At 40.1% G+C, this 21,002-nt stretch overlaps 2 protein-coding genes across 2 annotated transcripts; both read left to right on the forward strand.

Annotated features, from left to right (window-relative positions):
- Positions 1–429: 429 nt before the first annotated feature.
- comtb (catechol-O-methyltransferase b) lies at positions 430–5,537 on the forward strand. Its single transcript, XM_062416089.1, has 6 exons — positions 430–474; positions 1,662–1,833; positions 4,500–4,617; positions 4,752–4,945; positions 5,029–5,160; positions 5,236–5,537. Coding segments are annotated over exons 1-6 (798 nt in total). The 5' UTR covers positions 430–472; the 3' UTR covers positions 5,416–5,537.
- Positions 5,538–8,955: 3,418 nt separating this feature from the next.
- Positions 8,956–19,943, forward strand: grm6b (glutamate receptor, metabotropic 6b). Its single transcript, XM_062444768.1, has 10 exons — positions 8,956–9,492; positions 12,660–12,876; positions 13,617–13,752; positions 13,910–14,064; positions 14,372–14,512; positions 14,603–14,803; positions 15,554–15,693; positions 16,356–16,979; positions 17,058–17,369; positions 19,716–19,943. The coding sequence occupies exons 1-10, from the start codon at positions 8,956–8,958 to the stop codon at positions 19,941–19,943; spliced, it is 2,691 nt and encodes an 896-aa protein (XP_062300752.1).
- The last annotated feature ends 1,059 nt before the right edge of the window (positions 19,944–21,002 follow it).

Below are 21,002 nucleotides of genomic sequence, written 5' to 3' on the forward strand. Positions count from 1 at the left end.
AGGGGCTTGACAGTTTTTGGATTGTTTAAGACAAATGCAAAGACTGAAAAGGGACAGGTTGGGGAAGGACAGAATGAAGACGGACACCACGTAATCAAAATATATTTTTTAAAGTGTTCAGCATTTGCTAAAGCATTTGTTTAAATATCTAGAAATAATAAACAGCATTAGTTGCAACAGCACTCAAAGTAAGCCCTCAGTAAATCAGTAAATTGTTCAGTAAATTAGAAATTCTTACTGTGCATTTACTGATTTACTCTGTGTGTGTGTCTGTGTGGGAGATCTGGTCTGTGCATTCCTTGCATGCTCAGATTCAGCAGGAGTCTAAAGAGGGGGATGGAAGGAAGTGGAGGGAGGAGTTAGTCTCATGTAAATGGAGGTATATGACCGCGTGTTTGGGGGGGGCTAGGTTTTCCTCTAGCAGCGAGGAGAGAGAGGTGAGAAGAGGACAGGGAGCGCCGCCTGCCCACACATGTAAGTCTTATATTTTCTGTTTGATTTTAATGAGAGACCCTTTAAGAATGCAGGAGGGTTTGTTTTCCTTGTGCCCAATGTTTGTTCCTGTGTTTCTCAAAGGAAATCATGACTCAATTTGCTTTTAATTCCTGTTTTGGGCTGAATTATTGTAGGGAGCCACCAAATGTTATGATTTCATTTGCTAACAAACTGACATCGCTGGGATACTCCTCAGTCATGACATTTTTCAGTCATGACATTTTGAAAACTAATGATGTGTTATATCTCCAATAATGAAGTTTGGAATGTTTCTAATGCAGGACCTGCATATTCTTGTTCCCCCTCTTTTTCTTTTATTTGAGAGCCTTTGATGTTGTTTGCGCAGAGAACAAATTCAGTTAGTATGCACAGGATGTAACTTTGTATTATGCAATTGTGTATTTCCGTCAAGTGTCCCTACACATCCCTGCATTCGTTTCTACATTTGGAGATGATAAAAAGATGTACGTGTGTGTTTGTAAAGCCGTGCCAGGAATACTCTGCATGTCTGTTTCTGAGTCTCTTGGTTATATGCTAGGAGGAAGCCAAAGTAAAGGTTAAAGTCCCAGTGCTCTCCCTTTTGTGACACAGCTCTTAACCCCCCAGCCAGTTGCCATGCAACTCAAACTCCAAATCACAAGGAATTACTTCAACCACCATTGGTCTTTCATTATTAGTGCAAGGTGAATTCATTTCCAGCCATGCTCTTCAATGCTTTCCCAAAGGATTCCTTGTTTAGGATTCTGGCTGTGCTGTGCTCCTCCTTTTCGCTCTGTTCTTCCCCAGTTGATCTGTGCTCAAGATTGCTTAACAGACTAATTGCTTCTGAGAGTGGGAAACCTACACAGAAAGCACTGTGTTATTGCAGCTGATATTAAATAATATCCTACAGTGATACCATCATATTGTGATGGGTGTGGGTGTGCAGCTTGGACCTGGCAGCAGCAGCAGATAATGAAAACAGGAGCGGCACACTGCATAGTAAACACCCATCTCATTAGCCCAACACAAGGAGAGAAGTAGAGTGAGGATAGATATGAGAGCTTTCATTTATGTTGTGTTGTGTGTTTGTGCTTTCTGTCTCATTTATCTCAGCCTCCTTCCATGATGCAGCACCATCTCACCATGTTGAATTGATGTTTATGTCCTCTCTTTCTTGTTTGCAGGATGTGGTTGACTCTTGTTTACAGTTGCACCGGTGGAGCAGCTCTCCTGTATGCTCTGTACAGATGGGTGATCCCCACCGCTGTGCAGTATCATGGAGGACTGGCGCTGATTTGGCATGATGTCATTGTGGAGCCAATGCTGGACACGCTGACCCAGTCCACACGTCCTCAGGTGTGTCTTCAGAATACAGCAGCTGTATCATCACTCACAAGACTTAACACAAATAATCAGATTAGTGTGATGTAGTCCTGCAAGTAGAGAGAGGATGAGATATAGGCTATATACACATAGGTCAAATGTCAGTGAGTACATGTGCCAACCTACAAGCATGCTCTTCATTTTAAAGGTATTCCAAAGAAAGCGACCATGTTCATAAATATGCTAACAAAATTATATTCACCTTCAAAAATTGAATGTTAATGTTAGTGGCTCTGTGAATCTGTGCTTAGAAACAGCTGTGCCTTGAACTACAAGCATGCTAACACGCTGATGTTTATAATGTTCAATATGTTCACGATCTTAGTTTAGCATATAACCATGCTAAGATTTGCTAATTAGCACTAAACACAAAGTATAGCTGAGGCTTATGGGAATGTCGATAGGACGTATTTGGTCATAAACCAAAGTATAGGACAAATTCAAATTTTGACCAAATAATGGGGTCACAGCTATTATTACAATTCATGAAGAGCAAAACAATGTCTGTTTTATAGTAATACATCCAATAGTTAGATATTTCATTCAAAAACTGCAATTGTGAACCTCATGGTGGCCCCAGAGGAAAGTTCGGAGAAACAAAGTCATTTGGATTCATCCTCTGAAAACCATAAATGTCTGTGTCTATGTCTTCATGGCAATCCATCTAATAGTGAGATATTTGAGTCAACCCAACTGACAGACTGACTCACCAACAGACTGACATTGTCATCAGTAGAACCAGATAACTAGAACCTAAAACCTAGGCTAAAACCTGATTAATGATTTATTTTCACTACATGAATGTAATCATGTGACCAAGTAAAAGTGTACTTTTATTGAAAAGGCAAAACAAAAACTGTCCACCTAGTGATGTAGAAGCTTATATCTGAGTTTTTATCTAGGCTCTCTTGGTTTTTAAGGGTTAGGGTTAAAACGAGACAGGTGCAGGTCAGGAATGCATTTAACATGAAACAAAAGGCCCTTCGCAGGTGTAACTGATACCATAATAACAACTGTATTCTGTTCAGATGTCCCACTGCCCTACTTTTGTGCACAGTGACTCACTGAGACTCTTTACTGTACAACAACCAACAGTAATGTTATTTGTTGCACCACCAAAAATCTTAAACAAAGTGCGGCGCACATAATAATGTAACTGGTCCTACCTGCATATAAGTGCATTAATAGTGAATCCTGAAAAGTTTTAAGCGACATAATTTTACCAAATAAAATGTTCTCACACTTATCAGAAATTGGGCAAATAACAAATAAAAATATACAGTATTCCAATCATGAGACTGAGAGATAACAAATATTTGATGTACTATTTAACAATGAAGCCTTTCATACAAATACATAAGTCCCAGCATGTAACACATGCACACACCCTTACACCAAAAAGTACACGGGTGCAAACATGTGTATCCATATTGGTTTATTGTCTACTGAGAAGTGCTCCTCCGCTTCATTCTGCTAATGAATCAGGGCTGATTCTTCTTCATCTGTCCCTAATTAAAGCAAAAACAATTGCGAGAAATTAAAAATCCTGAAGCTTAGGCCCTTTTGTCTTTTGATCAGAGCATGTCAGAAATGTGGCAATGTCAATGAACAGATAATAACAAAAAACAAGCAAAAATGTATACACCAAATTTATACTGTACTGTTCACTTAAATCTGTAAGCAGGGTTTCTTGCAGTCAAGAACCTAATAATGTGAAGTATCCTCTGCTCAGGTTGAAGTTTGACAGTACACAGTATACTTGCTGGAGAACAAACTCTCTGTACACAAGCCAATCAGGTGCAAGTATTCTCATCATAACATGTGCAACAAAACTACCCAAACAGTGAGGGTGTTAGTCAAGTCTGGACTGTTTGCACCCACAAAGAGAAGAAGTTAAATCAGGCAATGTTATTAAGAGTAGTTTTGGATGTGCTTTGAGTGTGTGGTGGTTATAGAAGAAACCCTCAAGGCAGACTGTAAATTGAAATATTTATAATTTCTATAATAATTTCTATACAGTACCAGTCAAAAGTATGGACACACTTTCTCATTGAAAGGAATGGGAAGGTGTGTTTTGGCTGGTACTGTATGAGGCAAAAACACACATGAAGGATGTGTCTCCCTGTTTTCTGTCTGCCTCTGTACATGACTGCTATCCAGTAAAGGTGAAAAAAGAGAGAAAGAGATGACTAAAATCATACAATAATGATAAAATGAATGACAAGAAAATAAATATTGATAGTTGTTTATTGATAGAACACTTTTCCAGAGTCAAAGGTCATTAAGGGCGCTGAAAACAGGTACATGAAATTGAAAACTCCCAAAAACTCCCCCCAAAAAAATCTAAATATAATCTATAAGTCTATATCATGATAAAAGAGTGAAAGTATATTAGTTGTTAAGAAAGGCCATTCTAATGTGTGATATTTTAATGTGTGATAACAATTCATCTTAGTTGAAATTGTCATGTATTTGCCTGTGGAAGATTACCCTGAGCAAAGACATTCTCATTGAATCCTAACCTTTTGGGAACTCCTTTACCATTTACAACTTATATATTCAGGGCAGTTAAGTGACACCTTAATGACTTTTAATAGAATAACTTGATTGTAAAATGTTATTTCCCTCAACTCCTTCAGCGCCTCCTGAGTGCAGTACAGAAGAACGCCACTAGAGGAGACCCTCGCAGCGTGGTCCAAGCCATTGATCAGTTCTGCAGACATAAGGAGTGGGCCATGAATGTGGGGGATGAGAAAGGTACTGAGCAAGTCCTGTTATATGACTGTGTGTGTTCATGTGTAAAATCCTTACCTCACTTGACCCAGTTAGACATGTTGATATCTCCTTTTTCTGTTTTTTTGTTGTTTTTGTGTCCCTGCTGTTTGCCACAGGCTGCATTCTTGACTCAGTAGTGTCTGAGGTAAACCCAGCCACTGTGTTAGAGCTGGGAACTTACTGTGGCTACTCCACGGTGCGGATAGCCAGCCTGCTTCCCCCTCATGCCAAGCTCATCACGCTTGAATTTAACCCAAACTATGCTTCTATTGCTCGTCAAGTCATTGCTTGGGCAGGCCTAGAGGACAAGGTAAACCCTGTTGTCTTTAAATTAACTGAAAAGACAAATAAAACAGTGTGCACGGGTCAGACAGCGCATCTCTTTTCTACCAGGTGCAGTTAGTCGAAGGAGCATCTGGTGACTGGATTCCAAAAATGAAGGAGCAGTTTGGGGTGAAAACATTTGATTTGGTTTTCCTGGATCACTGGAAGGACCGTTACCTTCCTGACACAAAGTTGATAGAGGCAAGTTTTTTAAAATTTTCATGTCATATTTGATCAAATATACTCTTTTTCACGCTCACTTTGCTTTGTCATCAGGAGTGTGGCCTCCTCACGAAAGGGAGCGTCCTGCTGGCTGACAATGTCATCTGCCCTGGAACTCCTGATTACCTGGAGTACATCCGTAGCAGCCCGCAGTATGAAAGCCAGTACTTTAAATCTCACCTGGAGTACACCAAAGTGGAGGATGGCTTGGAGAAGTCTGTCTTCTTAGGGTAGTTTCTAACAAAAAAGTGTCATGTATTACACAGGTACCAATACATCTGTAGACCTTTACTGTCTTGGGTTGACTGTGCAGGCTTTCCTGATATCATGGGCAAGAGTTAATTTTTTTAGCTTGGAATTAAAAGTAAAGTGAAAAAAATCTTTTGGGGTTTTGTGATCACTTTTTAAAATGTGTTATTTCAAACAGATCATGGGTCAATAGGATGCTTTATTTTGGTCCACTGCAGTTACACCAATGATGCATCCTCTTATAAATAGTGTCCACTTGCAATATCTGTTTACAACTCGCAAAAAGGAGTAGCAAGACTGCAAATCAATACATGCACACATATATTTTAGTATACACACAGTACATAGCAATTGCAAGTGTAAAAAAAGAAGTACACAAATAACTTCCTTTAAGTGTGCACAGTTGGAGATTTTTGTACCATGATTTTCTGCTGCAGAGCCTTCAATAAGTGTGGTGTGTTTCCATACCGGCTATCATATCTTTTGCTGCTGTGAGGCTCGTTAACCGCAATTGCTTTTGTGATAGTGATAATTACGACTTGGTGAAGTCATTTAGCAACAGTACTCGAGGCAACTTTAGCAAATGAATTCATCAAGGATGGTAGAAATATGTAGAAAAGTTCCCACGCATGCCTTTATAGCAAAATGAGAAAATCTATTACTTATTTTGAATCTGTATTGGATCATTTGATGGTTTCCAAATGAAAGAGTGCCATTTGACTGCTTGGTTTTATTTTAAAGGCGGATAAATCTACCATAAATTATTTAAAGGAGGTACTTATTGTTTATGTTCTAATTTAAATTTTGTAAAGCCTTAAGACTCCTTCAGCAGTTTTTTGCAGTAATTAAGTAGAAAAAAGGAGGGATTGTTAAGATTAAACTCTTTTAAGTGAGGACTCCCTCATTAATCAGATGACCACCTACAAGAAAATATTAGATTATCGTCATGCCAATTACAGTCGATTTTTAAGTCCAAGGCAATACACAAGACTCTTGCTAATAACATGCCAAACTTAACTTTGTCTACTTTTAAAGGTACGTTGGTATACATGATTACTTGCAGCCTATGAGGATGAACAATGTTTTCTTCAGCTGACACAGCGCTCAGTTAAACCAAACAAAGATGGCACAGACAATGAAAGAAAAAAATATAAATATAATAAATATAGCCTTAAATTTTAATTTAGCCTTAAAATTTAATTTGTGGGAAATCATGTATTGTGTGTTTCATTTCCTCTGTAAACCCAGATGGTGGAAGTCTCTACTTGAAGCACTTTTTGAGATGTCTGTATTGGTACAGTAGGCTGATCTGGGGGCTGCGTTTCCCACAGCATCAACTCAAATCAATAATAAATCTAATCCAGATGCATTCTGTTGTGCAGAAATCTATTTTCTGCACTGATATTTTCTACTATTGTGCCAGTGTTCACAGATATGTTAAAGAGAGAAAGAGAGCGAGAGAGTCTGTGTATGTGTGTTTGCGTGCGTGTGTGTATGTGTGGCATGTTAGTGTGTGAGAGTATGAATCAAATGGCTGCTCATCTAATCTCTCAAAGTGACAGAGTTCCATCATACTGCTTGGGGGGAGGGTTCTGCATTTGGTTCAGCTGTATGAAAAAAAAGGGCTAGTCCACCTAGTGCTTTCTTCACAGACGCCTGCATGATAATCCCAATCTGTGGCCATTAGTGCACTGAGAGAGAGAGAGAGAGCGCGGAGAGGGTTCAACAGAGAGAAAGAGAGGGAGAGAGCGAGGAGGGGGGAGTGCCTGGACAGAGATGCACACAGAGGGAAAAGAACGAGAGACAGAGAGAGCTTTTAAGGGATTTGGCAGTGATTTGTAGAATCTCAGTGCTGTAATGTTGCGCTTTTTTCCACTTTTCCCTCATTCTGCCATGATACTGTACTCTCAAGCCTCAAAAGTCAGTGTTTCATTTTGGTTTTTTTAAGAAATCATAACTACTTGCTTTTAGACAATTGTTTTCAGTCAGGTTGTCGTTATTGTTGAGAGTGCACACAGGCTGTCTGAGATGATAGAGGATTTACTTTTAGTGAGGAGAGGAGAGCCTTGTCTCTAGATATAATCACCATGGATGGAGGCCTGTTTGAAAGAGCTCGTGTGATGGATAAAATCAAGACTGGTCAATGAAGAATGGGCAGGTAAGACGTGCCTTTACGTGATTTTTTTTCTACTTGCAGGTTGAATGGAATAAAAGAAAATGTATCAGTTGTGTTGCATTAAAAAGCTTTGGTTCTCATTCTGATCTTATTGATTTCAAGAATCTTTTCAATTGAATTGAACTTCACATGTGCCGTACAGAAAAACAGATGCAGCACCATAAATAATGTAATGCAATTCAAAAGAAAGTAAATCTGTAAGCATGAACACTGTAATTATCTAAGTTTAATTCATGTTAATTTTGATTAATTATATAATTATATTTCGATTTTGATCAAGTTAGTTCATTAACACTTAAATATTTTTTAGAGCCAAAATTCTGCCGGGAAACTTTAAAATAGATTTTCTCTCTTAGTAATTGACATGTCATTGGATCTGATTCTGCTTTAGTGCAATTGATTATTTTGTGTTTTGTCCACATCTGCATTTGATCCTCATGCAGATATAATTAACCTGTTCCAGCTTTTGGAGCATGAAATGCTGCGATGGTTCAGTTGATGTTTTCAGTTTTGCAAAATTGATGGTGTTTTCCATCATGGGCTCTCAGCTCTGCATGATAAAAGCTTCAAATATTCAGTCTGTGTCATCGTGCACAATGAAAAAAATCTCTTTAAACAAAGTTTTCTTTAAAATATTGCACACAAATAATAAAAATAAAATATAATATATTATATAAAGTAGGCTATATGATATTCCTGCTTTTCTTTTTTCCTCAACTCTGATGCCTTGTTCATTTGAGAACTAAAGGTGCAGTTTAAGAAACTGTAGCCTACTGATCTTGCAGAGAGACAATAGCTACTCAAACCCACTGAACCCTTTAAAAGATAAAAAAGAAAAACAACAAAAACTTCTAAATATGAACTTCTATATCTACAAAAATTCTACTCGAGATGACATTTCTCCAATGATACACAATATTTTATGCAGAATTAAAGGGACATTTTGAACAAGACATCTAGAATTTAAAATGTCACGTCAACATTAAAAATTGCACTTTGGATGTAAATATTTCTGACAAAGCTTTATTGATGTGATATACCAAACAAAACAAAAAACAGATTATAATGTCATGCGGTCAAACATTGTGGTAGTAAAGCTTATACAACTTTAAAGCTCTTACAGTAAGTGGAAACTTAACGGGAGGACTGGGGACTAGATACAGATGGTTGAGTGACACAAGCGGTTTGACAGTTTTCTTGTTTTCGGTAAAACAACAGATCCACTGGATATGATGCAAATATATGTTGAGATGCTAATCAAACCTTAAAGCCCCCCTCTCTGACTGTCCCCACGTGTCAAAGGTAGAGGGAGCGGCCTGGTGCTATCAGTACCTCTGCTGGTCATCATCATGACATCAGAGGCCCGCTCATCCCATCAATGCTGCCGGGTCCGTACATCATCCAGATACAGGATATGGTCTGGGCTACTGTGGGTACTGCTGGCAGGCATCAGTCCGGGCTCATGGGCCCAGCAGGGCGCCCAGCCCCAATCCATCAAAATCGAGGGCGACATCAAATTGGGTGGGCTGTTCCCGGTGCACTCGCGGGGGCCTGCTGGGGTGCCCTGCGGGGATATCAAGAGAGAAAAGGGGATCCATCGACTGGAGGCCATGCTGTACGCCCTGGACCAGATCAACAGCGATCCGGACTTGCTGCCTAACATCACTCTGGGGGCTCGGATCCTGGACACCTGCTCCAGAGACACCTACGCCCTAGAGCAGTCGCTCACCTTTGTCCAGGCCCTGATCCAGAAGGACAACTCAGACGTGCGCTGCTCGAATGGGGAGCCTCCAATCATCCCTAAACCCGAGAGGGTGGTCGGGGTGATTGGGGCATCTGGCAGCTCTGTGTCCATCATGGTGGCCAATGTGCTCAGATTGTTTGCGGTGAGCTTTCATTTATTAACTCTCTTTATTTAAAAAGTGAACATATTAGGGACAGTTCCTCTTTTCAGTAAGTAAGCTGATGAGGTGAAACAAGGTGAAAGCCATTATCTCTTCCTCTTTTAATCTGTCCACAAAAGAGTTGGAAGTGGTTCCAAACCAGGGATTTTGGACCCCCCATGAGTTCCAAAATACATTTAAGGGGGCCTTTGGATGATGAAAGGGATCAGAAAGAAAATCATGTTATCATGTCATACAAAATTATTTTTATTTTTCTGACTTTTCTCTAATCTTTTCTGTTTTCTTTGACATACTTTCATCTTTCCAGGCCTCCAAAAAGTCTCTCATATGAAAAAATCATAAATGGGAAAATCACACCCATGTCCACACTACAAACCAGTCAAAACTTTGGATACACCTTCCCATTCAAAGGAAATCATTAAATTCTGTCTCTGAGTTTATTCACAGTTATCACTTTTAATATCATCTCATTGAGATACTTAATAACAGGTCCTAATATTGCACATATCATTGTACTGCTGCTACACAGAGACACTCATTCAGCACATATTCCACCTGATATCATTTTGGAACAAGTCATTTCTGTATTGCTGGCTTCAATGAATTGTGAATCTATTGTCACACATGCTAATCCGTGTTATGTGTTCAGAGTGCAGTGGAGGTCGTTTTTGTACAGATGATTGACCTTTGATAATTGATTACACTGCTTATAGTGATGATAGGACACTGAGTCTGTGTAAATCCCACATTATGTCATATTCTCATCGCTATACTCACATAGCCTGCCAGAAATCTAAAAATATCTAAAAATAAATATCTAGGCTGTGTTGAATTAGCCAAATTTGTGAGACAAAAAGAAAAAGAAAAAAGAAAACCATTTCCTGGATGCTACTTGTTGCAGCATCCTTTATGATGGGGATGCGAGCTGACAGCCAAGGAGGGGCAGCTTGCATACAGGGCAGATGTTAACTACAGAATTATAGATCCCAACCTCCTCTAAGCCCCTCTCAGCAGCTCAGGACCCTGGGCTGAAAATAGAGCATCAGGGCAGCGGGATGACATTGGCTCCAGGATAACAGCAACTTGTGGCCTGGCCGGTGTGGAGTAGATTTAGCTAAATGGTGTATTTCCTCCCGCTGTCCATATGTGCTGCTCTCCAGACTCTGGATGCTTCTAGACTGACGTTAACTATACTCTGCATTGAACATCTGCTCTTTACCACAGCAGGAGATGTTTCAGCATCTACCAGATGTACTGTTGTCATGTTGCTTGGTTTTACAAGATGTGAACACAAACTGTTGGCCTAGCTCGAGACATAAAAAAAGACAGTATTTTTACATCAATTTATGGGGTTTACATCATAACTCTTGTACAGCTGAGCTTGTTCAATTACAGCACATACTGAATATTGATTTGGCGTCTTTTTTCCTCAAAACTTTTATGAAAACAATTAATAAGTCGATCAGCAGATCATTGATAAAGCCGCTTTTCTCTGTTTTCGACAATTGTTAATTGAATATCTTTGGGACCTGGACCACTAGTTAGACAAATTAAGCAAATTTAAGATTTCACTTCATAAATTGTAATGGACAATTTTTTCAGACATTTTATACACACAGCAATCAATAAAATAAAACAAAATGTGACAATGAAAATAATCACTAGTTGCACCTCTCTTCACAAGAATAGCTATTAATTAATGGCATGCAGTATGTCAGTGCACTCCATCATTGAAGTCATAGCAACAGCAGATGATATTAAACCTTCTCAATCCTCAATATTTCAAGTTTGCTGCAAGGTGCAAAAAAAACATTTCACCTGTTATTTAGCTTTCCTGAACATTTCATAATGTGACTGGTAGCTCATTTAATACTTTGAATAAACATGTGCTCATAATTTAAGAATAATACAAATTCTTGCTTATCATAATTTCTTTATCTTATACCCTCACTATATTCTGCCCAGTGTTTGGTTAAGTTTAATTGGAACATTAAGTCATAATTATATCTCTCTGGCATGGATCCTAGAATAACAACGGACACTTTTAAATCACGTACTGATGTGTGAGAAGATCTCAGCAGGACTGTGCTGTAAGGGAATCCTTATGTCAGTGATACGGCTGATTGATTTTAGAGATTGAGTTGGTGCAGATGCTTTATGTGGGATTAATTTGGAAAGGATTACACGATGTCTTGTTCATTACAAATTTGTACGCAAACACTGATTTGATTGGCCGACAATGACAAAGACCACTGTGGTCACTGATGTCATGTGTCACTTAGTGGACTTGTCAGTCGCAAAGAGGTGGAACTTACTCCTGGTTAAGGGTATGGTCTGTGGAGGAAGACCAGTAAATTTGAGCTGGACGGGGTTAACGGAGAGAGGCAAATTTAAGCTGCATGCAGCCATCAGAATTAAATATATTGTATGGCTTACAGCTGAGAAATGCTAACCTTTTTCTAGTCTCTTGATCTCTGTCTCTCCCTCTGTGCTTAACGTAATTTGACTAAAACCCCTATAATCCTTCCAGATAATCTGTGAAATGGTTCTCTCGCTCCTCTCTCCTTCTCCCTTCACTACCCCTTGTGTCTACCTTTCTCTCCTCGTCACTCCAGAGGGCCTGACGTTAAGCCACGCACGGGTACCAGCATTAGCAGGGTCAGGGTTGAGACTGTCGACATAAACTGTGTCATTAAAGAAGTAGCACACCAGTAAATTAATCTTCTCATCCATTTTTCCCCCCAAACAAATGCTTTTACAGCTATGGTTCCTACCATCTGTATTTCACAGTGACGTTGTCCATTTCCACAGTCCAAACCAGGTTTGGGCAGGTTGCACGGCAAAGTTGCCTCAATTCTGTGAATTACTGAGAACACAGGCTTCAAGAGATGAACACTCTCTCTGATAGTCCAATTTTGGGATATTAATGCCCTGGAACTTCTTAGCTCATAGTATTAACGTGGAACGCCAGACACTCTTAAGGTTTTTGTCTGTGAGTAAGTGGTGCATCATGCTCTGCCATGGTTCACTGCCTCTCCTTGTCATTCTTTTTACCTACATACTCTCATATTGGCCTAATAATCAGCGCTGCTCATGTTTTCCACTTGACCTAACCCTTTCGTCAACACTGACCCATCTGTGTGTCTCAGATCCCCCAGATCAGCTATGCCTCCACTGCCCCGGAGCTGAGTGACAATAGCCGCTACGAGTTCTTCTCCCGTGTGGTGCCTCCTGACTCCTACCAGGCCCAGGCTATGGTGGACATCGTCAAAGCCATGGGCTGGAACTACGTTTCCACGATTGCCTCTGAGGGCAACTATGGAGAAAGCGGTGTTGACGCCTTCCAACAGATATCCAGAGAAACAGGTTGCGTGTCTGGCTATGATTTGAATTCATTTTCTGTGACAATGAGGGATTATTCATTTACCAAGCCATGTTGTTCTCACTCATTAAAAGACCAATAAAGGAAAGTAAAATCCTTTAATACGCGAGGACTAACAGGGCAAGCAAACGTCCCCATCTCATGCTGGTTTAAAAGCTCAGTTGCTGTTACTAAAGTTCAAATTCTGTAACATCAAACATCATTAATGCTGTCCAACTCACCTCTATTGGGACAGCAACAGATCTGCACGATCTGTTGGTTCAGTCGGTCTTTTCACTTTGTGTCTGAACTGAAATATTGGATGGATAGGCATGAAATTTTGTATAGACATAAAAGGTCTCTGGATGATTAATCTTACTAAAATTGGTAATCCCCTGAATTTCTCTATAATACAACAGGTCAAATATTTTCACTTTTCCAGTCAAATATTTCAAAATCGAACAGACGAGTCAACAGACAAAATCCTGTACAATCAATCAAGGTCCCCAGATGCTGGATCCTAATAATTTTGGTGACTCCTTGCCACTATGAGTTAGACATTTGTGGTTCTGAGTCAAATGTCTAAATGACTACTAGATTAACTGCCCCCAAAATTGGATTAACGTGGAGACATGGTGCATTATTTCAATACTGGCTGAGTTGTGTATATATATTATATAGTGCACAGAGCAGAGAAAACCAGAGAGTACAGTAATGACAACATGTTTCTATGTGTGTGATGCAGGAGGGCTGTGTATTGCACAGTCCATAAAGATACCCAGAGAGCCTAGACCAGGGGAGTTTGAGAAGGTCATCAAGAGACTTATGGAGACATCAAACGCTCGCGGGGTCATCATCTTTGCCAATGAGGACGACATCAAGTGAGTCAAACTCTCTTCCACGTCATATCAGTAAAAAAGGAAATCTGACCGATGATGAAACACAGTTTCATATTTAATTGTATGTGACTACACTTCCTGTTTGGTAAGCACACTCAATTAGAAATGGTGAGATGAAGTGTGATCTGTCTCCTTCCAGGCGAGTGTTGCAGGCTGCCAAAAAGGCCAACCTGACAGGCCACTTCCTGTTTGTTGGCTCTGACAGCTGGGGGGCCAAGAGCTCCCCTATTCAGGACCAGGAGGAGGTGGCTGAGGGTGCTGTCACCATCTTGCCCAAAAGAGCCTCTATTGACGGTAGGGGAAAAATGTAATGAATCAAAATAAACAACTCCACTTAACCAACTTAATTCAATAGAAAATCTATTTGACGTTGATGAATAAGTCCAATGACCAAAGCAACAAACAAAGGAAATGAATGATTGATACGTCTGATAGTGATGTTTCTGCCCTGTCACCGATGCTTCAAATGTGGAGTAAATGACAAAATTGAGACACAGCCATCATTCAGTTTGATAGAACTCGATATTATTTTGCACTGATATGCATCAGAGTGCTGTATTTCATGAAATATTAAATTCAACCATTTTGTCACATGGTTCAGGGTTTGACCAGTACTTTACTTCGAGATCTCTGGAAAACAACAGAAGAAACATCTGGTTTGCAGAATTTTGGGAGGATGACTTCAAGTGCAAACTAACTCGCCCTGGTATCAAATATGAACTTGGTAGAAGAAAATGTACAAGTAAGTATGATAATGTCATAGGCGATGCATGTTCTCTGAGCAGGTCTGTTCATCATTCATCTCATGTGACACTTTTTTGTTGTCTACCAGGTGAAGAAAGAATCAGTCGAGATTCTCAGTATGAACAAGAGGGCAAGGTTCAGTTTGTGATTGACGCTGTTTATGCCATGGCCCACGCCTTGCACAGCATGCACCTGGACCTGTGTCCTGGCTACATGGGTGTCTGCGAAAAGATGGACCCTGTGGAAGGACGGATGCTCCTCCAGTACATCCGCTCTGTCAACTTCAACGGTGAACTTTTCAACATTTAATCTGTTTTTTGTTTACTCATAATGTGTGATAATTCTGAATTGTTCTGGAGGAAAAACCTTGAACGATGGCAGCTTTATGTTGGAGAAAACGTTGCTTTTCTACTACTGATCATCGGCGCTGCAGCAGATTTAAAAAGAAGAACATTTTAAAAAGAAAATTGTAGAAGAGAGGTCAGCTTGATGACGGAAGCCTTGAGATGTTTCTGCTAATGTGCCTAGCTACAGAACACAGCACATTTCTTCAAAGCACATCTCCTCCCTAGGGCTGCCTCCTCTTCCCTATACACAACGCTCCTGCTTTTCATCCTTGTCTTTCATAAAAAAGTCAGTTTGGAAAAAGGAAAAAAAAAGGTCTTCTATGAAAGCATCCTATTTACTGCTCTGCTCTTGCTGGATGACCTTGGCTTCTATGGAAGATTTTTTCTGATTGAGCGCCTGCAGGGACCTGAGAGGAACATTCAATCACGTTAGGGAAACAGAGCAGAGTGCACTGAAAGACTGTACGCGTGGAGGAGAGCCTTCACTAAAGAGCATCCTGCACTCAGCTTTCCCGTGATTTCACAAGACCGAAGAAAGCAAACACAAGCTGTATTCAGCTGTGTGTGGGTGTTTTCTTCCATGGAGGTGCATGTCTCCAGCTTAGCGAATTTGTATTCCTCGTCCCCTATGACTCACTTCTTCGCTTTTTTGACAGCGCACAAGTCATTAAAACTCTGTCTCCATCAAACAGGCAGTGCAGGAACAGGAGTGATGTTCAATGAGAACGGAGACGCCCCTGGTCGTTATGACATCTTCCAGTATCAATTGTCGAATGTCAGCAACCCTGGCTACAAGGATATTGGCCAATGGACAAACCATCTACGACTCAATGTAAATATTGTTTTTGGTCAACTTGAACTCTAAATAGTTTGACATTTTGAGAAATACACTTATTTATTTTCTTGCCAAGAGTTAGATGGGAAGACTGATAAAACTGTCATGTCTATAGGCTAAATACAGTACATGTATGTAGCTAGAGCCAGCACCCAGTTAGCTTAGCTTAGCATAAAGACTGGAAACAGGGAGAAACTGCTTGCCTGACCCTCCTCATAGGTAGCAAAATTTGCCCACCCGCACCTCTAAAGCTTACTAATATATTATATTACATTTCTTTTATTGAATCTGTACAAAATCCAAAGTGTGAAAACACTGGTGTTTTACATGTGCCAGACTAGTTCCTTACTGTGTACAGTAACTTCCTGGAGCAGGCAAGAGACAGTCTAGCTGTTTCCTTCTGTTTCCAGTTGTTAAGCTAAGATAAGTTAAGCCCCTTCTGGCCCGAGAGCTACAGACATCGGCGTCGGTGTACAGACATGAGAGTGTTCTCATCTAATACTCAGCAAGAAAATGAATAGGTTTATTTCCCAACATGTTGCATTATTCCTCTAAATTCATTTATGTATCGTGTTCCTTCTTTTCTTGTACTTCTGGTGCTTTATATACTTCATGTGCAGTATTACAAATATGTGTATGTCTTTGTAAATCCATCCCAGACGGAGGAGATGCAGTGGTCAGGCGGTGATCGTAAGATCCCTGAGTCAGTGTGCAGTTTCCCCTGTGAGACCGGTGAGAAGAAGAAGATGGTAAAAGGCGTTCCCTGCTGCTGGCACTGTGAGCTCTGTGATGGTTACCAGTACCTGCTGGATGAGTTCTCCTGTGACATGTGCCCCTTTGACATGAGACCGCTAGTGAACCGTACAGGCTGCCGGCCAACACCCATCGTCAAGCTGGAGTGGAGCTCTCCCTGGGCCATCATCCCCGTCTTTTTGGCAATCCTAGGAATCCTGGCCACCAGCAGCGTCATTATCACCTTCATCCGCTTTAACGACACGCCCATCGTCCGGGCATCCGGCAGAGAGCTCAGCTATGTGTTGCTGACGGGCATCTTCCTCATCTACCTCATCACCTTCCTCATGATTGCAGAGCCCAGTATCGCTGTATGCGCTTTCCGCAGGCTGCTGCTGGGGCTCGGCATGTGTATCAGCTACTCTGCCATGCTCACAAAGACGAACCGGATCTACCGCATCTTTGAGCAGGGCAAGAAGTCAGTAACACCCCCGAAATTCATCAGCCCCACCTCTCAGCTGATTATCACCTTCATACTCATTTCAGTGCAGGTAAGCTTGTGTGTGCTTCTTCTATGGAGAACAGTCAGATCCTTTGTAGCACTCTAACGAATGCTCCTTTCTCGACAGTTACTTGGGGTGTTCATCTGGTTTGGTGTGATGCCCCCTCACACCATCATTGACTACGAGGAGCAGAAGCCTCCAAACCCAGAGTTTGCCCGTGGGGTCCTCAAGTGTGACATGTCCGACCTGTCGCTCATCTTGTGTCTGAGCTACAGTATCGTCCTGATGATCACCTGCACGGTGTACGCCATCAAGAGCAGAGGAGTTCCTGAGACCTTCAATGAGGCCAAGCCCATTGGCTTCACTATGTACACCACCTGCATCGTCTGGCTTGCCTTCGTACCCATCTTTTTTGGCACCGCACAGTCTACCGAGAAGGTGGGAAATTCACTTTGCCTGTAATTCAAGGACTTTGAAAATGCTCATAAACCGATATTACATTTTGAACAATTAAAAATGGATACAATATTTTACAAATGGAAAAACTGAATCCTTGAACAATTATATAGTGTATTAACTCAAGCACTGTACTTCAGTGGAATTTTCAGGGTATTTTAGTTGAGCACTTTATATGTTATACTATTTTATACCTCTCCTCCACTACATTTCAGAAGGACGTTATTTTGAAAATAAATATTTCTGAATACAAAATATGGGCAAATTCTACAATATGATGTATTTACAGACTGAGCTGCAGCAGCATATTGCTTACACAGTATATTAGTTGACATTAGCTCCACTCACTATAAGCTCCACTATAATATAACATGAGGACTTTATTTATCATATAAGTACCTTTTGCTTCTACTGGTTATTATAAATGCAAGACTTTTACTTGTAATGGAGTATTTTTGTGTAGTTTATTTACTTTTACTTAATTAAAATATCTCAATACTTCTTCCAATGTAAGTGTCAAACTTTTTATCTGGCAATAACAAGTGAAAAAGATTTACAATTAATTAATAAATAAATCCATGAAAGAAAAGATGAAAATCAAAGATCCATAATTAATAATTCATTCATAAATTGCTATGGAAATGAATGAATAATTAAAGCAGTTAAAAAACGGATTGCTACGTCTGCAATGATTATTTCATTCAGTGTTTAATTGGTGGATTATTTTCTCTTCTCAGAATAGTTGGAAAAAAAGAAGAGCCCACGTCACCTGAATGTGTTGGCGGTGTTACCACGCGTCCAACTTAATTAATTCTGACAGAAATTAACTCTGCCTCCCAGTCTTTTGTTAATCCCTGCATTTACTCTCCAGTTAATTATCAAGTCATTATTAATATGATCAATTAATGGATTGGTTAATAAATTAGTTTGTAAAGTTGTTAAGTCCCTCATTTTATGTCACATTAAATATCATTACATATTTATGTAATTTAAGCACATTTAATATACATAATATATATGAATGTTCATGCTAGTATGAGTTAAGTGAAAATGATGCAACACACAATAATACACACTGATAGTAAGAGAGTAACACAGTCCCTCAGATGTTTAAAGTGAAATCTAAGTTTGTTGCCTGTCATACTTAATTTGCTTCCTGCTGTACTCACAGGACATCCTGCCTCCACTGTACTGAAAGGCAGAGTTTAATTTAGCTTGTGGGCTATTTCTGCTGTTACAAAGTACGAGACTGTTGGGCGAGTATTTGAAAAACAGAGATATGCTTTGACTAATAGAGAGCAGTATTATGAATCAGTCAGGCTGAAACAATTAAAGCCTGCAGTGCTTTCAAAGTCTTTTCACCTCCTCCGAATGAAAATGAAGTGAATTTAAAAAATGGGGGAGAGAAAAGGAGGTCAGATGAGCTAAGGGACGGTAGGGACTCCTCCTAGACCAATTCAGCCATCCCATTCAATTAATCATCACTCAGAAAAAAATATCTAAATATAGAGGCCAACTATTGTCTGGCTCGAGAAAATAGCGGCTGTTATGCTGTCGTCATGTGCAGGACCACGTGTGGGCGAGGAGACGTACCTTCTACCACCTGCTTCATGTCTGTATTTGCATATGGAAGAACCATTCACTGTCTCTCTCCGCGCGCCTCGGGTCATAAGCCTTACATACAATCCACTTTGCTATAAATCACCACAGCTCCTTTCACAGACATGGAGAGGTCAGTGAGAGGGAAAAATAAAAAGCAGACAAAGATGTTAAAGAAACTGTATGGATACACCAGGATGTGCTGCTGCTGCTGATATATACTGGGTAGTGTACCTTGTATGACTTATTTATGGCACAAATACTGTATATCTTATTTATGGCACATATGGGTTGATTTATTCATGGCATGTACAGTCTCTTTGAATAATGAGTTTATAATTTATTAGAGATCTCAGGAGAAGTCACTTCTCATTATTACCTTTGGATTTGCAATAGAGGAAGAGCAATGGCAGCAGTGGTCAAAACCCATAAATAGAGCCTCCTTTCCTGACTACATATACCGGGTCATAAATCATTCATCAGGGGAAAAACATCGCCTCTTGTGCTTTGGAATGCAAACTGTAAAGAGTGTATTGTCACAACCAGTGAGATCCCATATACTGTCTTTTCTTGAACTTGTGCGTAATGATATGAATTATTAACACATGGATGGATCATGAATGATACCCAGAAGTATGCGTGCACAAATCAATCAATTTTCTCAGGACTTGTAACCATAGGTGTGTGTGTGTGTAGAGATCTCTCTCACCTGTCTTGTTTCTGTTCCAGATGTTTATCCAGACCACCACCCTGACGGTGTCCATGAGCCTGAGTGCCACCGTGTCCCTGGGCATGCTCTACATCCCCAAAGTCTATGTCATCATCTTCCACCCTGAGCAGAACGTCCAGAAGAGAAAGCGTAGCGTAAAAACCACGGTGCAGCCGGCCACCGTGTCCCAGAAGTCCAACGATAAACAGAACGGAGAGTCCAAGATTGTGCCGGACAGATCACAGTGAAGCAAACGAAGATGCACAATGATGGGTTCATGTATTTATCAACTTGTCACAGGCTCCCACACTGACATGACTGATGATGAGTAAGAACAAAAAAAAATCAGCATTTAGTTTTGGCTGGATTGTTTGTTTTTCTTCTCCCCTTGAAGTAAGAAACACAGATTGAGAAACCAGCAGAGACGTTTCTGGATGTTTTTTGCTTTTTACACCTATTTAGAGAACTCAGAGCTACCGAATGTGGAATGAAGCACAAAAAGAACACAGAAAAAGATGATCGAGGAAAAAAATATTACTTTTTACACAAGAATGATACTGGGAGGATGTTGAGCCATACTGAACGGACTGCTAGCAACACTGAAGTTTTTTCTTTTTTTCTAATAACATCCACATATACACCTCAACTTGACATGGAGGTATTGTTAGTATAATTCTCCCTGGGAAAAGCTGTTTAAGAAAAAAAAAAAAAAGAAAAAAAAGTTGAGTTTAAAGACCTTTGCCCTACAGGAAGATGTACATGTATGTGGAATCCCTCGGGGTCAATGAAACATTGTTTACTGGCTCCACAAGCACTGCATGGATTGTGTGTTTTGTGTGTACATGAATGTCTTGAAATATTGTTTGTAAGGGGTGTAGTGACTCTGAACTTTTCTTCTTCTGATTGCACTGGAAGGAAATCGCTTTTAAAAATGCACCATGTCCTGTTACTAATTCTTAAAGATTCCCCTGGGATGACATAATTAATCACATAATCATGATCACTCAAAGACAATCATCAATATCCAAATGACTAATGATGCATCTAAGCATTATATTAGTATGATTTAGGCAATCATGATGGTAAGAAATGGTTTTCAGTGTGGTGAATGTTCGTTTAGGTGTGCGAACAGGATACAAGTGATTGTGAACAGGATATTTACATTGTACCTGGTACTTTCTCCACAGTGCGAAACAATGTTTGGCATTTCCCCAAATTGTCAAAATATCGAGCGATCTATTTAGAGGCCAGTCTGAATGGCGACATGCCAAAAATCACACACAGGATGCTGTAAGGTTCATGCATGG

This window comes from Scomber scombrus, chromosome 3 (genome assembly GCF_963691925.1).
Source record: "Scomber scombrus chromosome 3, fScoSco1.1, whole genome shotgun sequence".
Taxonomy (NCBI): Eukaryota; Metazoa; Chordata; class Actinopteri; order Scombriformes; family Scombridae; genus Scomber; species Scomber scombrus.

What these genes read in the sequence shown, in the direction of transcription:
- grm6b (XM_062444768.1), top strand. Translation starts at nt 8,956, where the DNA reads ATGACATCAGAGGCCCGCTCATCCCATCAATGCTGCCGGGTCCGTACA. An exon ending in ATGTGCTCAGATTGTTTGCG is followed by an intron (nt 9,493 to 12,659) that starts GTGAGCTTTCAT and finishes TGTGTGTCTCAG; the next exon opens with ATCCCCCAGATCAGCTATGC. An exon ending in ACAGATATCCAGAGAAACAG is followed by an intron (nt 12,877 to 13,616) that starts GTTGCGTGTCTG and finishes TGTGTGATGCAG; the next exon opens with GAGGGCTGTGTATTGCACAG.
- comtb (XM_062416089.1), top strand. An exon ending in GAATGTGGGGGATGAGAAAG is followed by an intron (nt 4,618 to 4,751) that starts GTACTGAGCAAG and finishes TGTTTGCCACAG; the next exon opens with GCTGCATTCTTGACTCAGTA. An exon ending in CTGACACAAAGTTGATAGAG is followed by an intron (nt 5,161 to 5,235) that starts GCAAGTTTTTTA and finishes CTTTGTCATCAG; the next exon opens with GAGTGTGGCCTCCTCACGAA.